This window comes from Centrocercus urophasianus, unplaced genomic scaffold (assembly GCF_019232065.1).
Source record: "Centrocercus urophasianus isolate 14NV4802_14NV808 unplaced genomic scaffold, USGS_Curo_1.0 seq_34, whole genome shotgun sequence".
Classification (NCBI taxonomy): domain Eukaryota; kingdom Metazoa; phylum Chordata; class Aves; order Galliformes; family Phasianidae; genus Centrocercus; species Centrocercus urophasianus.
In genome coordinates, this window is record NW_024884911.1 from 6,409,711 (window position 1) to 6,434,184 (window position 24,474).

Below are 24,474 nucleotides of genomic sequence, written 5' to 3' on the forward strand. Positions count from 1 at the left end.
TCCGTTGTGTCACAATGCTGCTCTTCTGGAAGTCAGCAGAAATGCTTCGTTTGGTGCCACCAGTGATGGCAATGTCACCTGTTGGTGTGAGCTCTGTGCAGGAAGTACAGCAGCCAGCTTCTGTTGGTGGTGTGCTGAGAGCTCTGCTGTGTGGGTCAGGGAGGGTTTTAACTGTAGGTGGGTCCAAGAGCTCTTCCATTGCATGTGGCAGCAGTGGGGAGAATGGCCAATGGCTCTGCAGATCTGACAGGGATGCTGGCTGGCAGCTATTAGAAGGAGGCATGAAAACAGTTATAAAATTACCATTCAGAATAGGAGTTCCTTTCTGATCTGTGAGGATAATTCATGTTCTGGGTAGTGAAGTTTATAATCCTATCCAATGTAATTGAGCGTGTTCTAGTTATCCATTACCTAATCTTTAGTTAATCCTAATAGGTTTTGGCCTCAATGTTTTCTCGTGGCAGTGAGTTCTACAGATTAATTATGTTATATAAAAAGGGTTTTCCTTTCAATTCTGCATTTCCAACTTGTAATTTAATTGAATGTTCAGTAGCTCTTCTGTTACACGAGAGGTGAGCAGCCCCTGGCCGATTCATTCTGTTATTTGTACTGCGTCTATCAGCCTCTTTGCATTGCACATCCCAGCATGGAAAGCTTCAAGCTCAGCACGAAAACTCAGCAAAGATGTTTTTTCATCACTAAATGGGTTTCTTTACAAAATGGATTTTTTTTCAGACAGGTTTTTCTGCAGCTTCAAACTCCAGTAATGGAATTGAGGCGGATGAACGGTTCCTTTAAGTGTCAAAACAACCTACAGATAAGGTAACAACCCCGTGTTGTTGTTGTAAACACATCAGGAAAAGCTCTCCATTCACATGGTGCTGTTACTCTGTGCACGTCAGGCTTGTTTTACCTGCAGCCCTGCACAGCCATCTGTGTGCTGTGAGCTCTGTGCCTGCAGCTGAGCACCTTCCCTGGCCGTGCTCTGTGTTGGAGAGCTCTGGTGCAAGGAGCCCTTGTGGGTTTCTTTAGGAATCTGTAGGAGTCCCAATGATTATAGTGCCTGGGTTTGAACATGAAAACAACTTGTAAGCAGGGAGAAGGGTGGCTGACCTGTGGTGGCTGATCTGTGCCACCGTGCTTTGAGCTGGCATCCCGTGAGAGCTCCCAGGGGGAGCTGAGCTGATGGGAAAGCCCAGACCTGTGAAGTTTAAGCTTGAAAATTGGTTCACTTCCGACTGATGGATCTGGGGAGATCCTGGTATCAGCCAATCAAAACTGTTTTGCTTCTCAGAACAAACCAACCAAAACACTGAACTACATCCAGAGGAACAGCAAAAGGCAGCGCAGGGCTGTGGGAGATGTGGCAGTTTCCCTGGGACTGCTGGGCTTCCTGCTGCCAGCGGTGTTTTGAAGCAGAAGAACAGTCATCACTGCTTTAAGCTTCCCTTATGCTTTACAGACCCCAGTTGGTTTGACTCCTCATTGTATTTTCATCTCCAAAGGAAAAAGAAAGGCTTTGAAGGTTTGTAGAGGCGATTCTGCCATCAGAACAGCAGCAAATGTGCTGCTGGAATAAGGTTGCTTTGGTACATACCAATAACTTCTGTGACAAAATGGCCAGACGTGTGGAACTGCAGTGGTGTTCTTTGTTTCTTAGCATAGAAGCACGACACGAAGGTGTGGGTTTGTCTGTGCTGATGCTCCCGTGGTGTTAGCAGCAAGCTGGCGCAGGTTTTCACTTGAACTGCTTTTACTGCCCTCATCTGGAAAGGTTTTCTTGACTTTGGACTCAGTTGTGCCAACCTTGGTTTACTTATTTGGTATCTTTGTCGTGACGGATGTCATCCCCTCTTGCCCTTTGGCTGTATGCATGTTGTACATCTGCTGGGAGATGCGTGGTGCTGCCGCTGTGCTGGCAGGTGTCACACAGCATCTCCTTGCAGTGCTTCGCAGTCCCCTTCCTCCTGGGACTTCTGTTTCTGTGCCGTGCACCAACTTTCTGCCATGCCATTTCCATCCGTGGCTCCCACCATCCTTGGAGCAGCCGTTTCCCATCAGGTTTTCTGGGCCTTGGTAATTCGTGGAGCCTTCTTTGCTCTTCAGATGTTTGTGAAGAGGAAATACTGGACCTGCGTAGAGAGAGAAGGAAAAGGTTGAGTGCTGAAGAGCCCCGCTGGCGTCCTTTGTGATGCCTCTGGTTTATGATTCCCAGCACTGTTATCCGTCCTGCTGCTGCTCAGAGCTGACTGCGATCTATGAGTGGAACCAAAGCTTTGGGGTGTGTTTTCTCCATCTGTGCACTGCGTATCAGATGTTGGGGACATTGGATGTAACAGCTCCGTTATTTAAATGTTTTATTTATTTAGATTCAGTAATTGATGTTTTCGTGTCTGTTCTGTTCTGTTTTTAAACTCCAGGAAAGAAAAGTGAATATTTTGTACTGAACTGTAAGCTGATGTGCTTGTTAAAAATACAAACATTTGGGCAAAGTGGTGCAGCTGGAGTTTTTCATCTGTGTTTTTGGGGTCTTTTTAGTTGAATTCCAGTGCAGGCACAGCTTGTATGCACATCCAGTTCAAATCATACCCATTGTTTTCTGTAGGTAATGAATTTGGAAAGACTTACTCCGTTTTTTTCTCACTGTTACAGCCCAAATACCATGGGGAGAAATGCAGACGTTCACCTCTGGGGCTGGGTAGGGATGATCCACCCTCACTGTCTGAAGTTAATGGGTGTGCTGCCTTGTTTCACGTGGGTGCTGAAGGTTACCTGGCTGCCGCCCTGCCCAGCTGCTCACGGGGAGCGGCTGCCACACAGCGCCCGCAAGCACGCAGGCTTTTAAACTGCTTCCTTAGAGGATCAGACATAAAATCCACTTAGAAACCCAAGCTTAAGAGAGGCTGCGTGGGTCACTGCCTGCCCCAGGAGCTGCTCGTGGCCCCGGGGACAGCCGAAGTTGTTCCGGTGCTGGGGGCGCTGCTGTAACCCCGTGCGAGGAGCTCCATCCCTCTCCCCCTGCCATCTCCCTGCAGCTCAGAGCCGTCCCTGGGATGGGATCCATCCCCACCCACCCATCCACTGGCCGTGGCACCCAGCAGAGCTCGGTGTTGCTGTGAAGCTGAGCCCGGTGGGCAGGTGAAAGTCGCCGTGCCGCCCTCCGCCAGGAACATATGTGTGTTTGGAGGCTCCTGCCCCTAAGCTGCTTTTATTAATTTGTAATCCCCGGCGAGCAGGAGGTAAAGGGATTGGGGGGATTAGTGGTCTCACAGTAACAACCACAATTATCAGCTCCGGCTGCTGGGACAAGCGGTGTGCATGCAGTTATGGGGCTGTACACCATGGGACGTGGACAGACAGACAGAATGTGCACACACACAACACCTGCACACACAGGAGTTATCAGAATGCAGCACAGCCACACAGATGCAGACGCACAGTTGCACACCCAAAGCACACGCAGGCTGACGTGGACGCACGCACTGCACACAACTGCAGGTACCCACAGCTGCACTCACAGCCACGTAGCTCAGCCCCACTGTGCACATCCCTGCACTCCTATGTGCGCCCCTTGCACGCTCTTGGACGCTCAATTAACGCAATTAACCTCTGCCAGCTTCAGGGCACTGATTGCCGTGGGTCAGGTACTCTCCCCGCTACTTCTTCACGCTCATTAACTAATTAACGGAGAGTGACGGCTCCCCGCTCCCCACGGGCAGCGTCGGTGGCCCCGCGCCGCTGGAACGAACGCAATCGGAGCTGTGGGGGCCGGACCTCCACCCGACGGCGCTTCCCCTGACCTCCGCCCGCAGCGCGGTGCCCCCGCGGGGGCTTCACGGGGCCCCGGGGCACGCGTGGGACGTGGGGAACGATCCTTACCCCCCTCGCCCTTGCGCTTTTGTGATGCTAAATCGTCCCTCGGTGAACCGTGGCCCAGCTGCGGCCCGGCCCGACGGCTCGGTGCCGCCCCCAGCCCGCCCCCCCGCCGGCCCCGCTCCGCCCCGGGCGCGGTCCAGCCCCGCGCCGCTCCCCGCCGCTCCCCGCAGCGCTCCGCCACTCCTCCGCAGCCACCCGCGCATCTCGGACATCCCGTGCACCCGGCGCGTCCGCGATGCTGCTGGAGAGGGTCCGCGCCGGCTCGGAGAAGGCAGCGGAGCTCTGCCCCTTCCCTCGGAGCCCAGGTGAGAGGGCGCAGAGCCCCGCGTCCCCTCGCGGAGACACCGCCGATGGGTCCGGGTGCCCCGTGGCATCGCGCTCGGGGTCGGCCGAGGGAAGGTCGAGCGGCCCGACGGCCTGTGACTCCTTTCTCCCCCGTCCGACGTGTCCCGATCCCGGCTGCGCCCTGTGCCTGCTCCCGGTGCCCGTTTCGGTCCGTCCGTGCCGTCTGTGTAGCCAGAAACTCTCCGCCTCTGCCGAGCGGGAAACGCCGCGTCTGTGCCCGGCTGAGCGCACGGCCCGGACCCGGAGGGCTCTGCTCGGCCCCGCGGAGCTGCGAATTCTGTCCCGTGACGGCTGCAGCTCCACGCGCAACGACGGTGGGGCGAGATGAGGAGCTGCTGCCCGGGGTCGGACACCCCCTGAGCGACCCCCGTTGGCTCCGACCCTTTCCGTTCCCACTCTGGAAAATCTCCCCGTAATTCCTCTTTTTAATTTTTTTTTTATTTTTTCCCTTCCCAATTTAACGAATGGCGAAAATGCCGGCGCTGACGATGCGGGCGAAAACCGTCGGTGCGAGGGTTTTAAACGAAAACGAGGAGGGGACGAGGCGGAGAGGGACGGGGTCGCGGTGCCGGAGCTGCCGGAGCTCCCCGCCGTCGGTCCGCTGCTCCTCGTTCCGTTCCGAGCCCCGAGTGTCTCTGCACCTCTCCCCGGCTTCTCTCCGCGCTGTGCTCATTGCGGGAATTGCGCGGTTGACCCCCAGCGTCGGGAGTTGGTTCCTCTTAGCGGCGGGGAAGGAACCGAAACAGCCCGGAGCAAATTCACAACGGGAGGAACGAGACAAAAACGCCGAGTCCCCGCAGGACGCGACGCCCGCAAAAAGCCAGGGGAAGAGAGGGGCACCGGGAGGCAGTGCGGCTGAGTTCGTCGTGCTTTTATTATTGAGTAATTGTTTTCATTTTCGTTTTCATTTTCGTTTTCATTTTCGTTTTCTTTTTCGTTTTTTTTTTGTTTTGTTTTGGTTTGGTTTTTTGTTTTTTGTTTTTGTTTTGTTTTGTTTTGTTTTGTTTTGTTTTGCTTTTTAATCCTTTGGTCAATCCCTTTTCTCAGCAGCGCACAACGAATTCCGGGCACCGACCGCCGTTTCCCCCCCCGTTCCGGTCCTCCCCCGATGCGGCCCCAGGGCCCAGCGCGGCCCCCGCCATCCCTCAGCCCCGTCGGGGCGGCCCCGCCCGGATTTCGTTTCTGGGCACCGTCGGATTTCGTTTCTGCGGTACCGTCTCCCTCCCGCAGAGCGCAGCCGAGAAGGGGATTAAATACAGCGCAGTACGGAGCTGCTGGCGGGAACGGCCGACGGCTGCAAATCACCATCCCGGGGGGGTTCGATCCCGGGGCGGCAGCGGGATAACGGAGAGCTGAGGGAGCGGGGAGGGTCGTTGGAGGGAGCGCCCCGTTGAGTCTCCGGAGCGGTGCGTCCCGCCTGAGCGAGCGGAGCGCGATGCAGAGTAAGAGCCGCCGGCCCCTTGCAGCCCCGTGTCTGCCTCCGGGCCGCGATGCCGGTGCCGCTGCTCGGCTGTCCGGCAGCTCGGGGTCGGCTGTCGCCGTTGCCGTTATCGCTACCGCTGCGGGTGTCGTTTGTTCGGACGCCGATAAGAGTAGAGCAGACGATTATAGCGATAACGGCATCACCTGAACCTCTGCTCCTACCCACAGCCGTACATCTCTGTATGTCTCCACACGGTTACCTTTGCATACAGATACCCATATGTCTGTGTTTATCTGTATCCACGCAGCTGTGTCTGTATATTTCTATATCTGTATCTGTGCTGATAAATCCGTATTTCTGTGTCTCTGCATCTACATTTCTATCTCTCTCTCTGTACCTGCCAATATCTGTATATTTATGTCCATATATCTGTAGGTTTTCTCTTTCTAACCTACTTACCTTTTCATTCTTCTCTCTCTCTGTTTCTATATCTTTGTATCGTCTCTTTCCAGAGATCACTTCTTCTGATACCTGCAGGGTGACAGAACACTCCTGCTGTGTTTTGTTTTCAGTACAATTTTCATTATTTTGGGCAGTTTGTTCGCCCCCCTCCCAGGCCAGGCTGCCCCGCCGTTATTCATTGGTGAATATTTGAAGTGTCGGAAAAGCGAAAAGGGATGGAATAACTATGAGAGGTGGTGTGGGCGGCTCGGCTGGGGCTGAAGTCCATTCCCAGCGTCTCCGTTTGTGTTTTCCTGGGATGTGAGCGGTTCGGGGGGGGGGTGGGGGGTGTCTCTGTGCTCCGTGCTGCGGGGAGAGGCTTTCACAACACCGCACCAACAAATTTGAATGAAAAAGAATGTTTTACACGCCGTTCCCGGGGCCAGCCACGGGGTTTCAGACGGGGACAGCTCCGGGAATGCCGGGCCGGGGGGGATCGGGCGGCGGTGGGTGGCAGTGGGACCGTCAGAGCGGCAGCTGATGGGGGCTGCTTCCCGCAGAGATCCCGCTGTGCGCCGGCTGCAATCAACACATCGTGGACAGGTTCATCCTCAAGGTCCTGGACCGGCACTGGCACAGCAAGTGCTTGAAATGTTCCGACTGCCAGACGCAGCTGGCCGAGAAGTGCTTCAGCCGCGGGGACGGCGTGTACTGCAAGGAGGATTTCTTCAAGTGCGTGGGTCGGGGGGCGGCGGAGGGGAACGGGGGGCGGAGGGGAACGGGGGGTGTTCAGCACCGCGGACAGCGGCTCCATCTCGGGGTTCAGCACCGCGGACAGCGGCAGCTCTCGGCTCGGCCCGCGGGATCCCCGCGCTCAGCGGCCGCCGCCTGTCGCCCCATCCAGGCGCTTCGGGACGAAGTGTGCCGCCTGCCAGCAGGGCATCCCCCCGACCCAGGTGGTGCGCCGGGCCCAGGACTTCGTGTACCACCTGCACTGCTTCGCCTGCATCGTCTGCAAGCGGCAGCTGGCCACCGGAGACGAGTTCTACCTGATGGAGGACAGCAGGCTGGTGTGCAAGGCTGACTACGAGACGGCCAAGCAGAGAGGTACCGCGTGCCCTTCGCCCCCGCGGAAGAGAGAGGCTGCTCCGGGCCGCTCTGCCCTCGGGGCTCCACTCGTACTTAGGGTTGGGCAAGAGGGAGGGCGGGGGTCCCGGGTCCCCACGGGGAGCTCCGAGCTAACCCTCAGCGTGCCGGCAGAGGCCGAGTCCACGGCCAAGAGGCCCCGCACCACCATCACGGCCAAGCAGCTGGAGACCCTCAAAAACGCCTATAACAACTCGCCCAAGCCGGCGCGGCACGTCCGGGAGCAGCTCTCGTCGGAGACGGGATTGGACATGCGGGTGGTGCAGGTGAGACCGCGCGGTTCCCACCCAGGGAGGCGGCTGGGGTCGGGTCGGCCCCGCGCACAGCGAGCTGCCCCGTGCTCTGCTCGCAGGTCTGGTTCCAGAACCGCAGGGCCAAGGAGAAGCGATTGAAGAAGGACGCGGGGAGGCAGCGCTGGGGGCAGTACTTCAGGAACATGAAGCGGTCCCGGGGGAGCTCCAAGTCCGACAAGGACAGCATCCAGGAGGAGGGGCCCGACAGCGACGCCGAGGTCTCCTTCACAGGTCGGTGCCCGGCGGGGCTGTGCCGAACGCTGCCTGCTGAGCCGCGGCCCGGGCAGGACTCGCTTCGCCCCATCGGGGCCACATTAATAATTTTTAGCTGTAATATAATGAGGGAAAACAAGCGCGGGAGGAGGAAGGCGGACTGGAGGGGTCGCCCTGGCGGAGCCGGAGCCGCTTCGGCCAGGGACAGCCGTGAGCTGAGAAATGGCACGGGAAAACCCCGTGATCCCAGACGGAGCAGGGAGAGTTCTCTGGGCAGCGCTGGGCTGTTGGAGCAGCCCCTGCATGCAGCCTTCTCGAGGGACTGTTAGAAACACAAAACTCAGAATTCAGAATTGCTGCACTGAACTATGAGAGGCGCATATGTTCTTCTCAGTTTGGCTGCTGTTTTTGCATTACCCTATTTAAAATCGTTTTATTTGCGTAGTTCCTGGTTAAATACTTCCCAGTCTTGTGGGAGCCGTTACCTCCCTGCTGTAAAAAAGGAATTTGCTTCGTGTTGGAAGATTTCTGCGTTACAGGGTCCCTTTTTTGGGGCAGCCACCTCTGCAGGTAAACCCCGGAGCTCACAGCTCTGTGCTCCTCAGCCCGGCGGCCGCTCGTTGCCGGACCTGCGCTGGGGTGGCTGCACAGGGACGGCAGCGTCAAACCATCCCCACTGACAGCACCTGCACTGCATCCCCGCGGGGCTCAGCTGTGTGGGCACGGACATCGTTCGCAGGGGCACGGGAGAGAAGCTGAAATGCAAAGCTGTGCAGAAGTTGAAATGGAAAACTGTGCCGACAAAGACACTGCGATGCACGGATGTTTATACGCACCCAGCTTCGTGTTTCTGCTCTCTCCCGTGTTCCTAAAAACTGTTTGATTTTCCAGCCTGTGTACACACACACACACTGTGCCTCGGTGTCATTAATTATGGATGTGCTATAAATAATAACTAAAATTGTTGAACAATTATCGATAGTTGGGTGCCAAGGCAGATTTGTATCCAAGGCAACAGAACGGCTCTCGCTGTCCATAAAGCCCCAAACGAAAGCAAACAATTTTTGCTGGCAATTTACAAAATATTTTCATTTTTCAGAAGTGTTTTTAAGCCTTCCGTCTCCTGATTGCAATCCTGAGAAAACAAACGCTGCTGAGATTTAACACGTTTTCTTCTGAGCAATGCACAGTTTTTCATGGATTGAATGCTTGGGTAGTTCCTAAAAATGAGACTGAAATTCAAAATAAACCTCAAAGCCAAATAGAAATGAGAGACCAAAAAAAAAAAAAATAAATAAAATAAAATAAAAGGTGGAAAGAACTTGAACGCACGTTCCTCTTTAAAGGATTATTTTAAAACCACAGTCTTATATTTTAATGTGTGCTTTTCATGCCTGTGTTTCAGATCCAAAGTGTATTACACGTTTGTACTCAGAAAAAATAATCCCATGCCTTTCTTTGGAGACTCATCAGCAAGGGCAGGAATAATAAGGAATGATAAGGAGTAACTAATAAGGAATAATAAGGAATGATAAGGAATAATAAGGAATAATAAGGAATAATAAGGAATACAAGTATCGAGTGCATGGCTGCCCAGTTCCCACCCATCCGTTTGTACCCAGGGCTCTCAGGAGCTCCTGTCTGTGCTGCCGGCCGCGGCCATCGCCCTCGCAGTAAATGCGCTCCGCTTCCCTTTCAGATGAGCCCTCCATGTCCGAGATGAGCCACTCCAATGGGATTTACAGCAATCTCAGCGAGGCGTCCCCGGCCCTGGGGAGGCAGGCTGGGACAAATGGGGGCTTCGCTCTGGATCACAGCGGCATCCCAGCTCAGGACCAGTACCACGACCTGCGATCCAACAGCCCCTACGGGATTCCCCAGTCACCGGCTTCTTTGCAAGCTCTGCCAGGCCACCAGCCCTTAATCTCCAGCTTGGTTTACCCCGACAGCGGTTTGGGCATCATGGGACAAGGTGGACAGGGGGTGCCCCAGTCCATGCGGGTCCTGGCCGGGAATGGGCCCAGCTCTGACCTCTCCACCGGCAGCAGTGGGGGATACCCGGATTTCCCCGCCAGCCCGGCCTCCTGGCTGGATGAAGTCGACCACGCTCAGTTTTGATAGAGGATCCGCCGCCGTGCAGTGGGAAGGGAAAGGACTCATTGCTGTCAAACGTCATCTGCCCATGGGGAAAGAAGGAGGGACGTGCTGAGTGCAGGACGGCACAGCTGCCTGCAGAGCGTGGATGTGCTTGCGGAGGGCGAGCAGGTGGTGGGTCTGCGGTGGAGAAGGGAGACGTGGCACAGCGGTGAGCGTGAGGAGCGTCCCACGAACCTGGGCGTCGTGTCCTTACTGAACACCGACAGTTGTGCTCTACAGATTTGATAGGACGTATTTTGCTTTCTGCTGTCAGTTCATTCTCCAAAGCGAGGACTTCTTCCATCACCCACCCGCACCGAAAACCTTCTGAAGAGAAAATAAAGTCCTCATCCGCGGTGCAAGGTGTGACCGTGTCTGTATTTCTGTAGGAGAAATGTTAATAGTGGATCACTTCAGAACCCCATGGTAGCGAACATCTCTGTTCTTCCAGCAGATTTTTGAGGCGGTATGTTCTACTTTCTTCTGAATTTACCTTCACTCTTCTAAATCCAGATGCTCTTTCGTATGCCAATCACTCACCATCAACCCTTTTCCTTTGTAAAGTGAAGCCCACCCGTTGATTCCGCTTCGCATCTTTTTGATTTGTAGGCTGCTAGTTTCATTCCTCCGTATAAGCGTTGAACCATGAATAGATGTATTTATTCCCAAATAACTCCACCTTCATCACGATGGCGAGAGGTGGTTTTCCTGGCCCTGGAACACCGGCGGCTCAGAGCTGTGAATCTTTTGCTGTTCTTTAAGATCCCTTTGCAGCCGTTTTCTGCAGTGTCTCCGCTCCCCCCGCTGTTGCCAAACGCCCTCTGGGTCTCTCTGTGGTGGCATCGCTGGCTCCAGCTGTGCTTTGCAGTGAGCGCTCGCCTTCCCGGCAGCTCTTCTCTGTTGGAGGCATTTGTGCATCTCTGCAGAGCGCGAGCGGACGGTGAGGAAAGGCAAAGCAATGTGTGTGTCGTTACCTGTACAAATGATGGAATTCTCTGTAGATGATGTGACTGTCCCGTGTCTTTTATTTCTATTCTCGCATTCTCTCTGATGATCGAATACTCCAAGGCTGCAAATAAATTTGTCAGCTGAACTTTAAATTGTCTTTTGCTAAATTCACATCAAACACATCTATATAAATAAATGCAATACCTGAAAATAAAAGTAAAAGCTCTCTAAACTTGAAGTCTTGATTCACAAAAGCACCAAAGCGCGCTCTCCTCTCTCAGCACAGCTGCAATACAACTGATGTCAAAATGCTCTGAGAGGCAGAAACAGAACTGGGAGCTTTGGGGCTGCAGTGCTTGGGAGATCCGAGCAGAGCTGCTCAGTGCATGCCCAGCCCTTGGTTGTGGTCAGGCTGGTTTTAATGGCTCGTTGTTATCTTCCAGCATTCATTGCACAGGTGGAAATGTGTAAGGCAGGGGCAGATTTGTCCCAGGCTGCAGCATCACGAGGTCCCCGAGCAGCTGAATTTCAGCTCATGGTGCCAAACCCGTGTGCCTCAGCTCCTGGGGCGTTTCAGGTGTTGGGAGCAGTGCCTCCCATGGCACATCGGGCTCCAGTAGGGTCTGGGCCCAGGAGCTTCTCCCCTTCCTGCACCAGAACTGAGTAACAGGCAGACAACTGTTGCTGGTGACTCACAGTGCCACCGGGGGGCCACAGCTCATTGAAACTCATGGATTAATTAGAAAATGGAGGAGCTTTGGAAATCAGAAGACATCACCTCACCCACACAGAGAAGAGTTCTTCTTTTCAAGAACTCTTTGCTTTCTGCTCCATTGCTCCATGGTTCAGAGACAGGCCATCCAACCCGGGCTGGTTGTTTCCCAGCAGTACATTTTGGCCGTTATTCATAATTAATTCCTATTAAGAGTGATTTTTGAAAGAAGGAAATGAGAACAAAGGCAGAAATGGAGTTTACTTTAGGGGAACGGTGCTACTATAGGACCACTGTCTGGAAGCAGACCCAAGCGTTTGGTAGATTTTGCTCATAGTTTCCCTCACAGCAAATGCAGAGCTGAGTTGCTGCTCCCCGTGCAAGTCTGCATTGAGGAAGGGAAGAGATGCAAACTCTGCCCATTGCTTTGTGCAGTGCTGTGCTGGCAGGACGGCGGTGCTCTGGCACCTGCTGCATCTCAGCTGTGCATCTCCGGGCTGAGACTCAGAGATCCCATTAACAGAAATGCTTTCTTCTCGTTAAAAAGAAAACCAATTTGGAAGGAGGAAATAAAACCAACAGCACGAATGGAGTGACAGCTCATAAAACCCGACTGGAATTAGGAAGAGTGGCTCGCATCGCTCACTTTGCAGGTGAGCTCCATCAGCTCTGCTGATCAGTGTGAGTGCATTGAGGAGGAGCAGTTTGTGTGCTGGCGGGGAGGAAAATCTAATGCATGACTTTTTGGTTTTGAATGGCAGATCCACCTTTGATGAGTCCTTGTGTCCCAAACCTGTGCTCCCTACAGGTGCAGGAAGCGCTCAGACCTGCAGGATTTACACCCCGAAACAACATTACAGCACAAATGGCTTTGTTGAAAGCTGACAGGAGAACCAAGCGAGCACAAATACGCTGGGAAAAAATAAGCAAAGATGTTTAAATTATTATTAGCTTTTTCTTTCTGACATCTTTATTATCTCTCCATGCAGAAGTGCGTTTTGTGCTGAGCCTCACATACGGGTGTGTGCACCTGCAGGGCTGCAGGGCACGGGGAGGTGTTGATTTGGGGTGCAGAAGGGCACAGTGCTTTTGTGCACAGCGTTTTGCAGCCTGGTGATGGAAAATAATTCGACACCCAAACACACTGGGTTTAAATGGACTACTGCACGACAGAGCACAACAGCTTTTGTACCTCCTTCCCTTTTCCATTTTGAGTGATGAGTTGGGTCACTTCCAACTGAGGGGCAGTGGGGGAGCAGCCCCATAGGTCTCCGGTGCTGTGGGGATGGGCAGTGTGGGGCTCCCCCACACAGTGGGTGTGCTGGGTGTGAAGTGCTGGGATTTTTGCTCTGAGCCCAGGGAAAGCATGGCAGAACGCAGACACACAGCTCCCTCTTAATCCTGACCAACCAGGGAGATTTTCTGACATTTATGCACCATCCATCCCTCGGGCGGCGGTGGCAGAGATGGGAGCAGCGATCACTGAGCTCTGTGACACAGTGGTGTCCATAAAGACTCTGTGGTTGAGCACTCAGCTCCGGCTGCCAGCAGCTCCAGACCTTCATGATTCTTTTCCCACTGCGGTGTGAGCGGCTCTGTCCCCCCAGGGATGCTGCAGGCACTGCTATCCCTGCCTGGCTGCACGCCGTCCCGCTGCTGCTCAGCTCCTGCCTTCCTCCCGTTCCTCTGTTGGAGCTTGTGAAAAGTCCCCAAGTCAGCTGGAGGCGAGTAAATCATTCCTGACAGCTACATCTCTACAGGGCAGTTAGAATTAATGTAACAATTTGGCATTTAATGAAGCAACAACACGCCGGGCTGTAGAGAATAGCCGGGACCTGCTGCAGTCACATTAGCATCCCTTGGGGACCCAACGATCTGACACCATCAGACGCCGGCTGCTGGGCTGAGCGTGCGGCCCCGGCTGGGACACAGCCAGCACAGCTCCATCCCCATCACTGCATCCTTGTGCCTGGGAGGGGAGCAGAGAAAGGACAGAGCCCAGGGACACGCAGGGAGTGACGGGGACCCTCGTGGGAGTGATGAGTGTCCTTGGGGTGCTCATCCCCGAGGGCTGAACTGATGCTGGCGGTGCAAAAAATATCTTCAGAAACGTGTGGGAAAAGTAGGAAAAGTAATTCAGCTTCGGGTGAGTTGGCGGGGAGAAGGACTGGCAGAGCAGCATATTTTGCAAAGGGAACCCAGCTGGATCAGGTGTGCTGCACCAGAAAGCTCTGATTTCCACAGAGCTGCAGGTACTCCAGCTGTCTCCAGGATGAGTCCTTTGAACAACAGTGCACGAGGGAGGGAGGGCAGCAAATGCAAATAGCTCTGGGGCCAATCTCTCCTCTCTCCCATGTATATACATATGCTCTCAAAGCACCACAGTTTGCAGCAGCTTGGATGCTCCGAAACAAATCAAGCATTGCATATTATTCTTCTTCTTGCTCTTCAACCAAAGCATGGCACAAAAGTGCATCCGCTCACTCACAGACCATCCGAGCTGCTTCCCCTCTGCAGGGTGGGCTGGTGCTGGTACAGACCCACACCTCACTGCGTTGTGCTGCAGAGCCTCATGGCCGTCGGCTTTAAGAGCTTGACAGGTTTATAAAGTGCTGAGTGTCCCATAGGGACAGAGGCACTGTTTGCAGAGGAGATGAAGCGTGCCGTATCCAGCTGGCCTAACAAGGCAGCGGGAAATCTAAATTAATTCAGGAATGCCTTCTGTTTGGCTGGAGGAGGATGCTGCTCTCAATCAATGGAAATGACACACTGAGAGAATGCTCGCCAGCAGTGCCAGGCTCCGTTCTGCAGATCAGGGGCACAGAGGCACAAGGCAGCCCACGTCCTGCTCAGGGTGTGTGGCTTATTGCCACCTGGGAGGGCTGAGAAGGAGGGAGCAGCCTCAACCAGAGCACCTGTGCTCCCAGGAGGGCTCTGAGGGAGTATTTACTGGCTCCTGCTGTAGAGCTGCAGGCTTTCTTTTTTGGGGCTGTGTCCTTGCTGCTCCCAGGTACTCCTCCTGTTCCCCTAGGCTCACCCTTGGCTGGCTTGGACTCAGGGCTGAGCTCTCTGCTGTGCTGCAGGTCAGTGCTGTGGGGCTGGTTTGGGTTTGTCCCAAATCCTTGGGATAGGGCTGATGTCACCTCCTAAGCTCAATGCTTGGGCTCCCTCAGAGGCTGCCCTGGTGTTTGTGTGGGCCAGGGATTGAGCTGCACGTGGCCTTTGTCTGTGGGGATGTATAAAGGGGATGGATGGGGCTGAGTTCCAAATGCAACTTTTCTTAACTGAAACCCAACCAACTGAAGCTCGGGTGACCTCAGGGCTGGTGGTAGGGCAGCAGCTGTTGAGTTTATCATCTACAATTGGCCCAATATTTACTGTGGCCAGCTCCTTTTCTGTTCCTTGCTGCTCAGCCTTCTCCGTTTTGTTTTCTGCATGTAACCTCCTCGCTGTGTTCTGTTCCTGCCATGAACTTCAAAATTAATTTTCCTGGCCTACCCTGATCATTCCAGCTGAAGCATCCCCTCGTCGTGTTCTTGCTGGGACTTGGCTCTGGGGAGTGAGGGCATTTTGATGAAGCTGAGCAATATGGCAAAATTAAAACTTACTCTGGTTTTAATTTGTACTAATCATACACTCAGAAATAAAGAATTGGTCCCCCAAGTGTTTTTCTGGACTGGAGGACCAAGCTCATTTATTTGCACAGATTAATATGCTGCATGCTAATTGTGGGATGCCAATATTAGCCGTGCTGCAGCACCAGAGCCAGCATTGCCATAGTGAGGTGGTCTGGAGAGGCAGCAGTAGCCCAGATGCATTGAAACAGATCAGTGCAGGGTTTTGTCGATAGATTTGCCAGCAGGAAAATCATAATTTCCAGGGAAAATAATCCCTTATGTTCATTGAAGCATCTCATTAACACAGAGGAGCACTAATTGGATACGCTGTGATCAGATGGGGTATTTCTGTCACCCTTCCGTGCAGAAGGCAGAGGCCAGGTGTGAGTGCTGCTGCATCCCTGCATGCTCGTGGGGCTTTGTGGCACTGCAGTCTTGCTGAGGCTGCATTGCCCTGCAGGCACAGCACAGCTGGAAGGCGATAGCTCCTGTGCTGCACGCTTCTCACCATGAATATTGCATGGAGGCAAGCAGAGATCACATTGCAGTGCCTCGACGGGGCCGTGCTTCCTCTGCTGAGGGCTGGGGAGAGGGCAGGAAGGTGTCTGGGGCACAGTGGTCATGGGATCCTGATGGATGAGGATGGCTGTGCCTGTCCAGTGCTACCTGTGTGCCACCGTGCCTCTGTGCAGCATCTCTTAGAAAGGTTCCTCTGCTGCAGGTGTTACACGGCCACGGTTCTGCGTGTGTGTGAGAGTGCTCTAAGCACAGCGTGCTGTGGTACCACGTGTGATGCTCGTGCCCCAGCAGGGGCTGGCAGGGGTGCATGCTTCAGCTGCAAAGCAAAGCTGGGGGCTATTTCTCAGCTCTCCCAGACAAACCTGCAGTGCAACGGTGACTGAAAGCCTGGGGGTCAAATCCAGCATCGAGAAGCGGGGCTGAAAGCACGCGTGCGGTTGATGCGGGAAGGTGCTGAGACGTGCTGCAGGCTGCATTAGCGGCGTTTTGGGGAGCTGTGTCACTTATCACCCATCAGCGCCGCGCTAACGAGGAGCCGCGCTCTGAAGTCACCTCTCCTTCATTAATTAAGGCTGTTTTTGCACGAGGCAGGGAAGAGGAATTGAGGAAGGGCTCTCGATGCTGTTACACTTTCCATAGATGGTGCAGAGGATCCATTACGGCCCGTGAAAGCCCTGTCAACATTTTTCCAAGGAAGAATGAAAATGTAAATAACTTCAAAATGATTCAATGTCACCGTGGTATGGAAAAAGGTCACGCTGCTGGCGACCATTTATCTTTGTGCCCATTTAAAGAGCTTTTTTCCTATTACATTTTTTGAAATTAATGTTTTTAAACATTACCCAAAGTAATGTTAACAATCATGGGGTTTATGGGATTGATCGCTCTGCGGGCTGGGATTTAGATTGGAAAAGATTTGTTTTAGGCTGTTGTTGTTGGGAGGTGGCTAACAGACTTTGTGATTTACTGCTTACAAAAAGGTTGGGGTGATTTAACAAAAAGGCAAAGACAGCTCTTGAGCTCCCAAGTAAATACGAGGGGAGAGTGATCCCTGGGAGGGAGTTTGGGTTGATGGAAGCAGAGCTGTGTGTGTCAGTGGGATGGTGCATCAGAGCAAGGTGAGCCCACATGGATGGGCTGTTTGTCTGCAGTTCTCCTGCTGGGAGGAAGATGGGCTGGACCCCAAGTTTGGCTTATTGAAGGCTTTCTGCTCTTCTGCACAGGAAGAATTTCAGCAGCACTGAACCTTGGTTTGGGGACAGGGAAAAATAGCTGAGCTCTTAATAGAAACACTTGGCCTGCGGAGATGTGCCTGCATTTTTCACCTCTGTTGCCCCTGCTACATCAAGTGTGAGGGAGCAGGGGATGCCACAGCTGGTGCTTTGCATGTAATTTTCACCCTCTTGTTAATGACCTTGCAGGGATTAGCATGGCCTTCTCCATATGCCAGTAGATTATGTCTGTTGGCAGCTGCTACTACTGGAGCAAAATGGGATAGTTTTCATTAGGAGTGCTTGACACTGGGTTGCCCTGGGTGTCGTCAATCCTAAACTGTCAGTGCCTTTGAATAAAGCAGCGTGCAGATGTGATTTATTAGGTGTGCTGCTGCTTTGCTGAAAATGTGGCGTTTTGAAGTCAGCAAGGTCTTGCAGGAGAAGCATGAGGGGGATCTTCTTGCTCCTCCTCACCCACCCTGCCCATGGGCACCGTGGGGCTCTCTGCTGGTGCTGGGTGGAAAATCTGCCCTGAAATAAGTGAGCAATGTGGGCACTTGTGTTGAATGACCCCCCTTGTGCTGTGCTGTGCAGTTACTCACTAGCAAACACCTGTGTGCTTGTTTAGTGGGTGAAATGATGCAATTAATGACAGACCGAACTCACAAGTGTGTTCTGAACCAGCATTTCTATCCAACTTCAATGGGAGCACAGGAAGCAAACTCTTCCTCCCTCTGTGTTGAAGCAGGACCTGACTTCGAAATGATTTATTTTGAAAGTTCATAAAATATTCAGGTTGGTTCCCTCAAATCTCACCCCAAAATTCCTGCAGTCAGCTGTCAGTGCTGCTCTGCCCTGTAGGGCGTATCCTGAGCATGAAGAGTATATGGAGGTCCGAGGGGGACACAGATCATTGGAGATGGGCATGCAGGGCACCAGGGCTGGGGCAAAGCCCTCACCCAGCTGTGGGATGGATGCGGGGATGCTGCAGAGGCTTCCCTGCTCCCTTTGCCCTGGGGGGAACCAGACTCTCTGTGTTCTGCCAAGTTATTAATCCTCTGTTCATCCTGTTTTAAAATAAGCAGTTTAAAGGAGGCAGCCAAAGATGATAGGCCACAAAGCCATGTCATTCTTTTGATTTGTAACAACAAAGCCAAACCCTCCCTGCTGCAGAGCGTGTGCGCGTGGTCCCGCAGGCTGCAGTGGTGACCCAGGCTGCCCTGGCCACAGAGACCCACAGCTCCTATGTGGGACGTTGTGGGGAGCCTGAAGGCAGTGAGCTCAGAGCTTTGTTGAGGGCAGCCCTGCCTGGTGCTGCTGTGCTTTTGCTGAGATGTGGCAAGGAGCAGCTGCTGAGAGTCCTGGAGCTCTGTGCTTTGCTTGGTCTCAATGCATTTCCTCCTGAGAGCAACCCTGCAGCCCAACTCCTTGCTGCCTCTTTGCAATAACCACCAACTAATTATTTAAAGCCTGCCAGATGAGGATTAACAGCCATGTAATACACTAGGTATGATTTATCTTCAATAAATATGTCCCTTATAATCAATGGATAATTATTTCACGTGCAATAGTTCTGATTAAATGTAAATTAATAGTGCATGTGGGAGATTGGATTTAAAAGTGGTAAAATAATGCGAAGTGAGTTTTGCTTATCGCTGATTGCAATACAAAAGGTGGTGTTGGTAACAAAGCTAGAACATCCCCCCCCAAAAAATTCAAACTGATTTATTGGCCCATTGCAAACAATCGTTGTATGGGCAAAGCTCCCATTCCCTGGGCTGGTCTTTGTGCAAGCCCCTGTGGGCTCGTGCCCTGCTCTGAGGGGGTTCTGCTTGGAGGAAGGGTGCGGGCAGGGGATGATAAATGAGGAGGAGGGGGGAAAGGAGGAAGAATAGAGGATGTGAAAAGAAGTGCTCGATCTCTGGCTGCGGCAGTGTGAGTCCCCAGATGGGGCTGACTTCTGTATTCAGGAGAAGGAATAAAGCATCACCCTTAGCAATTGGGGGCAGGAGCAGCAATGCCAGCCCTTAGGGGAGGAACAAGATGGGTGGGTAAACAACGATGGCTCTGGAAAGCCCAGGAGGTTACAGCAGCATCTTTCTGATAGATAAAAACAGGATGGTGATGGGTAAAACAAAAAGTAAAAGTCACTATTTCCTTCTCAGTACTGCAGCGCCGAGCACACATGTAACTATCTGGTAATGATGGTAAGGAGGATGGGAACAAGCAGGCAGCTATGGTGTTTGTCAGCTGTGAGTTCCATACACTTCTGCTTTTTCTGTTCTGTGCCTGTATGCTTGGGCTGCTGGGATGGTTCTGAACTGGCGTGGGGTGACAGAACTCTCAGTCCATGTCTGAGATGTGACCTCACAAAAACAAGCAGAGATGCTCTCAGTACTGGCTTCTCCCTTGCTGCAGGTCCCACAGAGGTGTAAGGGCCCAAGAGTCTGCTCCCCTGCCCTGTGGCCCATGGGGGCACGGAGAGGATGGAGGATTTCTCTCTGCCTGATGTCCTGTAGGCTCAGGTGCATACATGTGTGCTTCTGCAGCAAGTAGGCTGCGCCTGAGGGAACAGGAGATGCAATGAGGTGCTGCTGCTTGCCCATGGGGCTGCTCTGCTCCTTTCAGGCAGGAAGGCTTGTCTGCTTTCTCCTCCAAAAACTGAGTGAGGAAGATGGGAACTGCTGTATGAGTGTAAGGAATTGTAAGCCTGCTTTCTTAGAGCAAGGGTATAAACTTCTGTTTAATCTCTTCCTGAAAGATCATTGGGATTTCCAGCAAAAGGTGACGCTGAGGGGACCTAGGGATACAGGACTTAATGAAGTAACTTCTGTTATGCCATTCACTTTTTTTTTTCATTGAACGAGGTCTTCTACTGGTTGAAACGAAGGGATGCATGAATCTCCTGGTATTTGCAGTAGGAACATTAATGGCGATGGTAGGAAAGCCCTGGATTTTGTCCCCACTTTTGTGGACGATGCTCCACACGCTCCTGTCCCAGAAGTTAGGACGTGGTATTGGTATTCACCAGTTAAAATTCAAAAGTGCACAGTTGCTGGAGCTGGGTTTTATCAGAAATGAAAACTCTTTGGTAGTGTAGGGAACACCAGAGCTTCCCAACCTGGGGCACAACCCAGCCAAGGCAACGGTGGTGCATGCAGGAGCAGGGGGCTTGCTTTCAGGCACTGATCAACTGCAGTACCCTCTGGATTCAGATTAGCCACAGGCACCCTGAGCTTTGGGTATCTCCACGTGAGAGCAGAGCTGGGGCTGCTTCCTGAAGCAGCTGGGGACCTGAAGGCAGCAGCGATGCCTGATTCTTGACTGGATGTTTTTAATGAGCTGCGAGCCTGCGACCAGGAGACACTAAAAAGCAATTGCATTAAATCATGATCTGCATTTGACTTTATGGATTGTTTATGGGATCTTTCTTTTATTAATTCTTTATCTTTTAATATTATAAAGGATTTGCATCCACAATAAATAATGCAAAGTTAAATTACATCCTCTTTGGCTTAAAATTTTAATATTCCTATTGCCCATCTCCATAAAGAAATTGTATCTGAGGTCGTTGCATATGTACAGCTGCAGTCATAACCCTAATGGAATTACTATTCAAGCACAGGCAAGATTAGTATGAATGCCAAGAAACTACCCGTCTGTCAGGGGAAAAGGTAAAAGTTCAGAGTTCAGCTTGCATCCAAATTATTTATCTCCCTAATAACTTAATAGATTGAATATATTACTTGTCAGTGACCTTGATGTACAACAATAAAGACCCCTTGGTTGTGTCAGAAAATATATGAGACTATAATAAGCAGTACTTATGTAGTGGAATAAAAACATATTCCTTATGGTAATGAAGTCTCTCTGCACAAGGACACAGCAAGGACACAAAGCCACGTCAACACAAACACTGGGATGCCTTTGGCTGGGGGCAGACGGTGGCTTCCCTCCTAAAGCTGGCTGAGGAGGATGGAGGATGCTGTGCCCTGCAGAGGAGTGCAGTGGTTCCTCCCCACGCCTATGCCTGCACTCCCTCCTTCTCCAGTCGGTTCCCCTTGAGTCCGTGCCAAGCTTAGGGTTGTCTCCATTCTGGATCTCCCAGGCATATAAAAAGAATCCTATAAATTAGAGTTTAGGATCAAAGGTAATGCTGCAAATAGGCGTGTTGTAAACATGCCTAAAAATAGGAAGGTAATTTCCCTGAGTGCCGTGGTCTCTAGCAGTGCAACGCAGTGTCTCTATTTCTTTCTATTTCTATGTCTATTTTTCAAGGCTTTACATTATCTAAAGAGGAAAACAAAAAGCCCTCAAAGGATATTGTTCTTTAATAAGGCTTATGATTATGGATTTTTTTTCTGCCTCAGCCAGCGCAGAATCACCACCAATATACCGAAATGGAATGACTCTCTCCTCTTTAATAGATCATTTTAATCATATATTTAAAGTTCTGTTGGGTGGACGAGGAGGGTGGGAGGGAAGATGTAGGGAAAGAGGAGCTCATTCTGACCACCTGATGGCTTCCAACCGATTCCCCATGTGTGCCCATCCCTATGGCTGGGGCTGGCTTGGCACTGCTGGCTGTGGGCTGTGTGGAAGCTCTGCTTGCCCACACCTGAACGCCACTCTTGGAAAGCACTGAGGCACCCCAGCAGGTCTGAGGTCCCAGAGGTGCCGAATCCTCCTTCACGGGCAGTGCTGAGCCTCCTGCTCCCCCAGCACAGCACCCATTGAAGCCAATGGAGCTGACACCTGTGCTGCTGCACTCCCATTCCCCAGGCGCTTTTCCCAGCAGCCTCACATTTTTGATTGTATTTATGGCCACTTAATCTGTGCTAGCAGCCAGGATCAAATATATCTCCAAGTATTGATCAGCTTTAGGCTGATAGAAGTTCAAGCTCATGAGGTCTCGGTCTTTGACCCTCAAATAGGATATGAATCTCAATCCAATAGACTGATATTCACACACAGTCGCTGCCCAGGGTTGCAGGCTGCAAGGGAAAAATCAATGAAGAGTGCTAATGATTCACAATTTATAGAGCAGCTGCCATTTTAATATTAGAATAAATGTTATATTGCAAAGGGATGGGAACATAGGTGGTGGCACGGAAAATATTTCTTTGGAGCCTTTTCTGTGGGAAAATGATGTGCACAGAATTTTATGAAGTGTAATTTATTGGCCTCATTTAGACTTATAATTTAAAACTCCTTATGAAAAAGGTATTAACTGGAGTGCAGTGGTAAGGAAATGGCAAGGACAGAGCAGGCTGGCTTAGAGTGCTTTGAGCACTGGGGGGGAAAGGGAAGCAATGTTGTAACACGTGGGAGCAGGGTGGAGAGTTCTCCTTCTGCTTAAACAGCCCTGCAGCATCTGGGAACCAAGAGGACCCATCCTATGAGCTGTGACTCTTCAGAGCACGCTTGTGAATGGGGAAAAAAGTGATATGTTGAACGTGCTGTTGAGGTCTATGGGGTGCATGAAGGTGAAACCGTGGATCGTGTCAGAGCGGGGCGGTAGGGCAGAAAACTCTGCTGAGCTGGTGTGTGAGGGCTGGAGAGAATTGCTGGGGCCAAAGAGGAAGACAGACTTCCAATGAAGGCAGCCTAGGAGCTGCCATGGTGTGTGCTGTCCATATGCACAGGTTTTATTTTATCCTCGAATGATTTATTTCTATTTGCCATGAATTACAGTTTCCTCTGCTGAGGATTCTTTACAGTAGCTCATGGGGAGAGGTGATCTCCAGCCAGAGGTGGCAGAGGTGCAGGACTGACGGGGGAGCTGCCAAGAAAAAGCAGACGTTCAGTTCTGCCCTTTTGCCTTTTCCCTTCCTGTGGTACCCAGGCAGCACAGCTGTGAGGCTTCCAGGGGGGAGCAAGGGGCAGGAAATGAGATGTAAGGAACTGAGAACATCTCCAGAGAGCAGCGTGCCCATGTTGGCTTGGGAGACAACCCTGCTGGGCAAGAAGAAGTTTTGATAAGAGAAGCCCACATCTTTCCTTCCAAAATCTGGCCTTTTTCCTCTTAATTCCTGTATGTGGTGAATATTCACCTGTAAGTCCAGACCAAGGGACCCTATTTCAGTGATAATAATGGATTTCTCTGCATGGATGCAAATGGCAAAAGGGTTTCAGTGCAAAGAGCCCTTTAGAACAGACAAGAAGAGATGGAAATCCGAGATCAGAAACGCAATTTATGGCATCTGTTTCGGCCATCCCTGTATTTATTTTTTATAGAAGTAAAAAGAACTTTAATAATTCATCCGCCTGAGAGCTCATAACTCTCTGGCCTGCATGGAATATCTTTCATATATCTCATAACCCAGAGCCTATTGACAAACCGTATGAAAAATAACAGCCCTTTCACTTGCAAAAGCAAAATCCAATTTATTGATTGTGATGGCCTAAATAATGGCATTTCTATTAACCAAAAGGTATTGCCCAAACAGGTTAGAGTTTGCTTAACTCAGGGTATGAGATGTCCCATGCATGCAGTCATAAAACCAAAACGTGATCAATCCTTTTCCTTCCTTGGTTATGCTGTCACTGTGACCAAAGAGTTTTACAAAAAACTTGTGACAGGTGCTTGATGAAATTTAGCATGAGACCCTTTTTATTTTATTTTTGGAGGGTGGCAGGGGAAAGAGCTGATTCTATTTCATACACAGTGTAGGTATGCAGCCAGTGCATCAAGTTAGATGCTCTGAATGTACAGATTAGAGCTGCAGGGCGCTGCCATCAGCCTCAGGGGAGAGGAGCCAGCTGGATGTGCCTGGCAGCGCCCTGATGTTTCCTCCCATGTGTTCCAAGATGATGAGTTTGTGTCACCTGCTCCTTTGTGGGTTCCAGGGAGGGAGACAGAAGGCTCTGGTGTCTGCAGCACGGCGCCAAAGTGGCACTGATGACAGAGCAGTGAAAGGAAGAGCCTGTTGTTGTGCTTCCCCTAGGGTGACAGGCACAGGTTAGCACACAGGTCTAACCCTACAGGTACCTGAAGCTCAGGGTGTGTTTGCATTATGTTTTGCTTTCTCCCCACTTTGACAGATTTCTCCTCTTTTTTTTTTCCCACCCCTAATTGGGCAACACAGACTATTACAGCCTCAAGTACTGAAACCACTCGCCTATCAATTCTGCCTATTGCAAAATGATGTTGTCCAATCCTGGTCTTGCATTCCTTCCATTATTTAATTCACAAATGTTTAAATAGGAGCCTAAGAGATCCCAACTGTGTCTTTTTACATAATGAAATTACAAGGAGTCATATGTTGCTACCATCCATAATCTTATTGCACACTTTACATAAAATTCAGATTGGGTGGCTCTGCATGCATGCATATTTTACATTTTCAACTTTATTAAAGAAATGAATAGAGTGCTGGAAAGGCTGCTTTCTGTACAGTCAATTCAGATGCTGGGGTCCATAAATCTGAAAGCCTATGATTTGTTGTTCTTCGCCCACAATAAATTCAGCCTTTCTTGATGGAAGGGTTGGCTCCATTTGTTGCAGTTTAGGTCACAGCGTTTGGATAAAGATGCAGCTGGACTTGCCGGGAAGGGAGTTTGGGCTGGGTTCAGTGAGGCAGAATTTTTT

At 51.5% G+C, this 24,474-nt stretch overlaps 1 protein-coding gene across 2 annotated transcripts; it reads left to right on the plus strand.

Moving 5' to 3' along the window:
- LHX3 (LIM homeobox 3) lies at positions 1–9,855 on the plus strand. 2 transcript variants are annotated; one of them, XM_042830856.1, is made up of 6 exons: positions 1–189; positions 6,646–6,817; positions 6,990–7,192; positions 7,346–7,497; positions 7,584–7,755; positions 9,437–9,855. In XM_042830856.1, exons 1-6 carry the CDS (start codon positions 15–17, stop codon positions 9,853–9,855), a joined length of 1,293 nt encoding a protein of 430 aa, XP_042686790.1. In that variant the 5' UTR covers positions 1–14. The 2 variants fall into 2 exon arrangements, with proteins under 2 accessions (XP_042686790.1, XP_042686791.1); XM_042830857.1 differs by lacking the exon at positions 1–189 and adding an exon at positions 4,112–4,181.
- Positions 9,856–24,474: the final 14,619 nt, after the last annotated feature.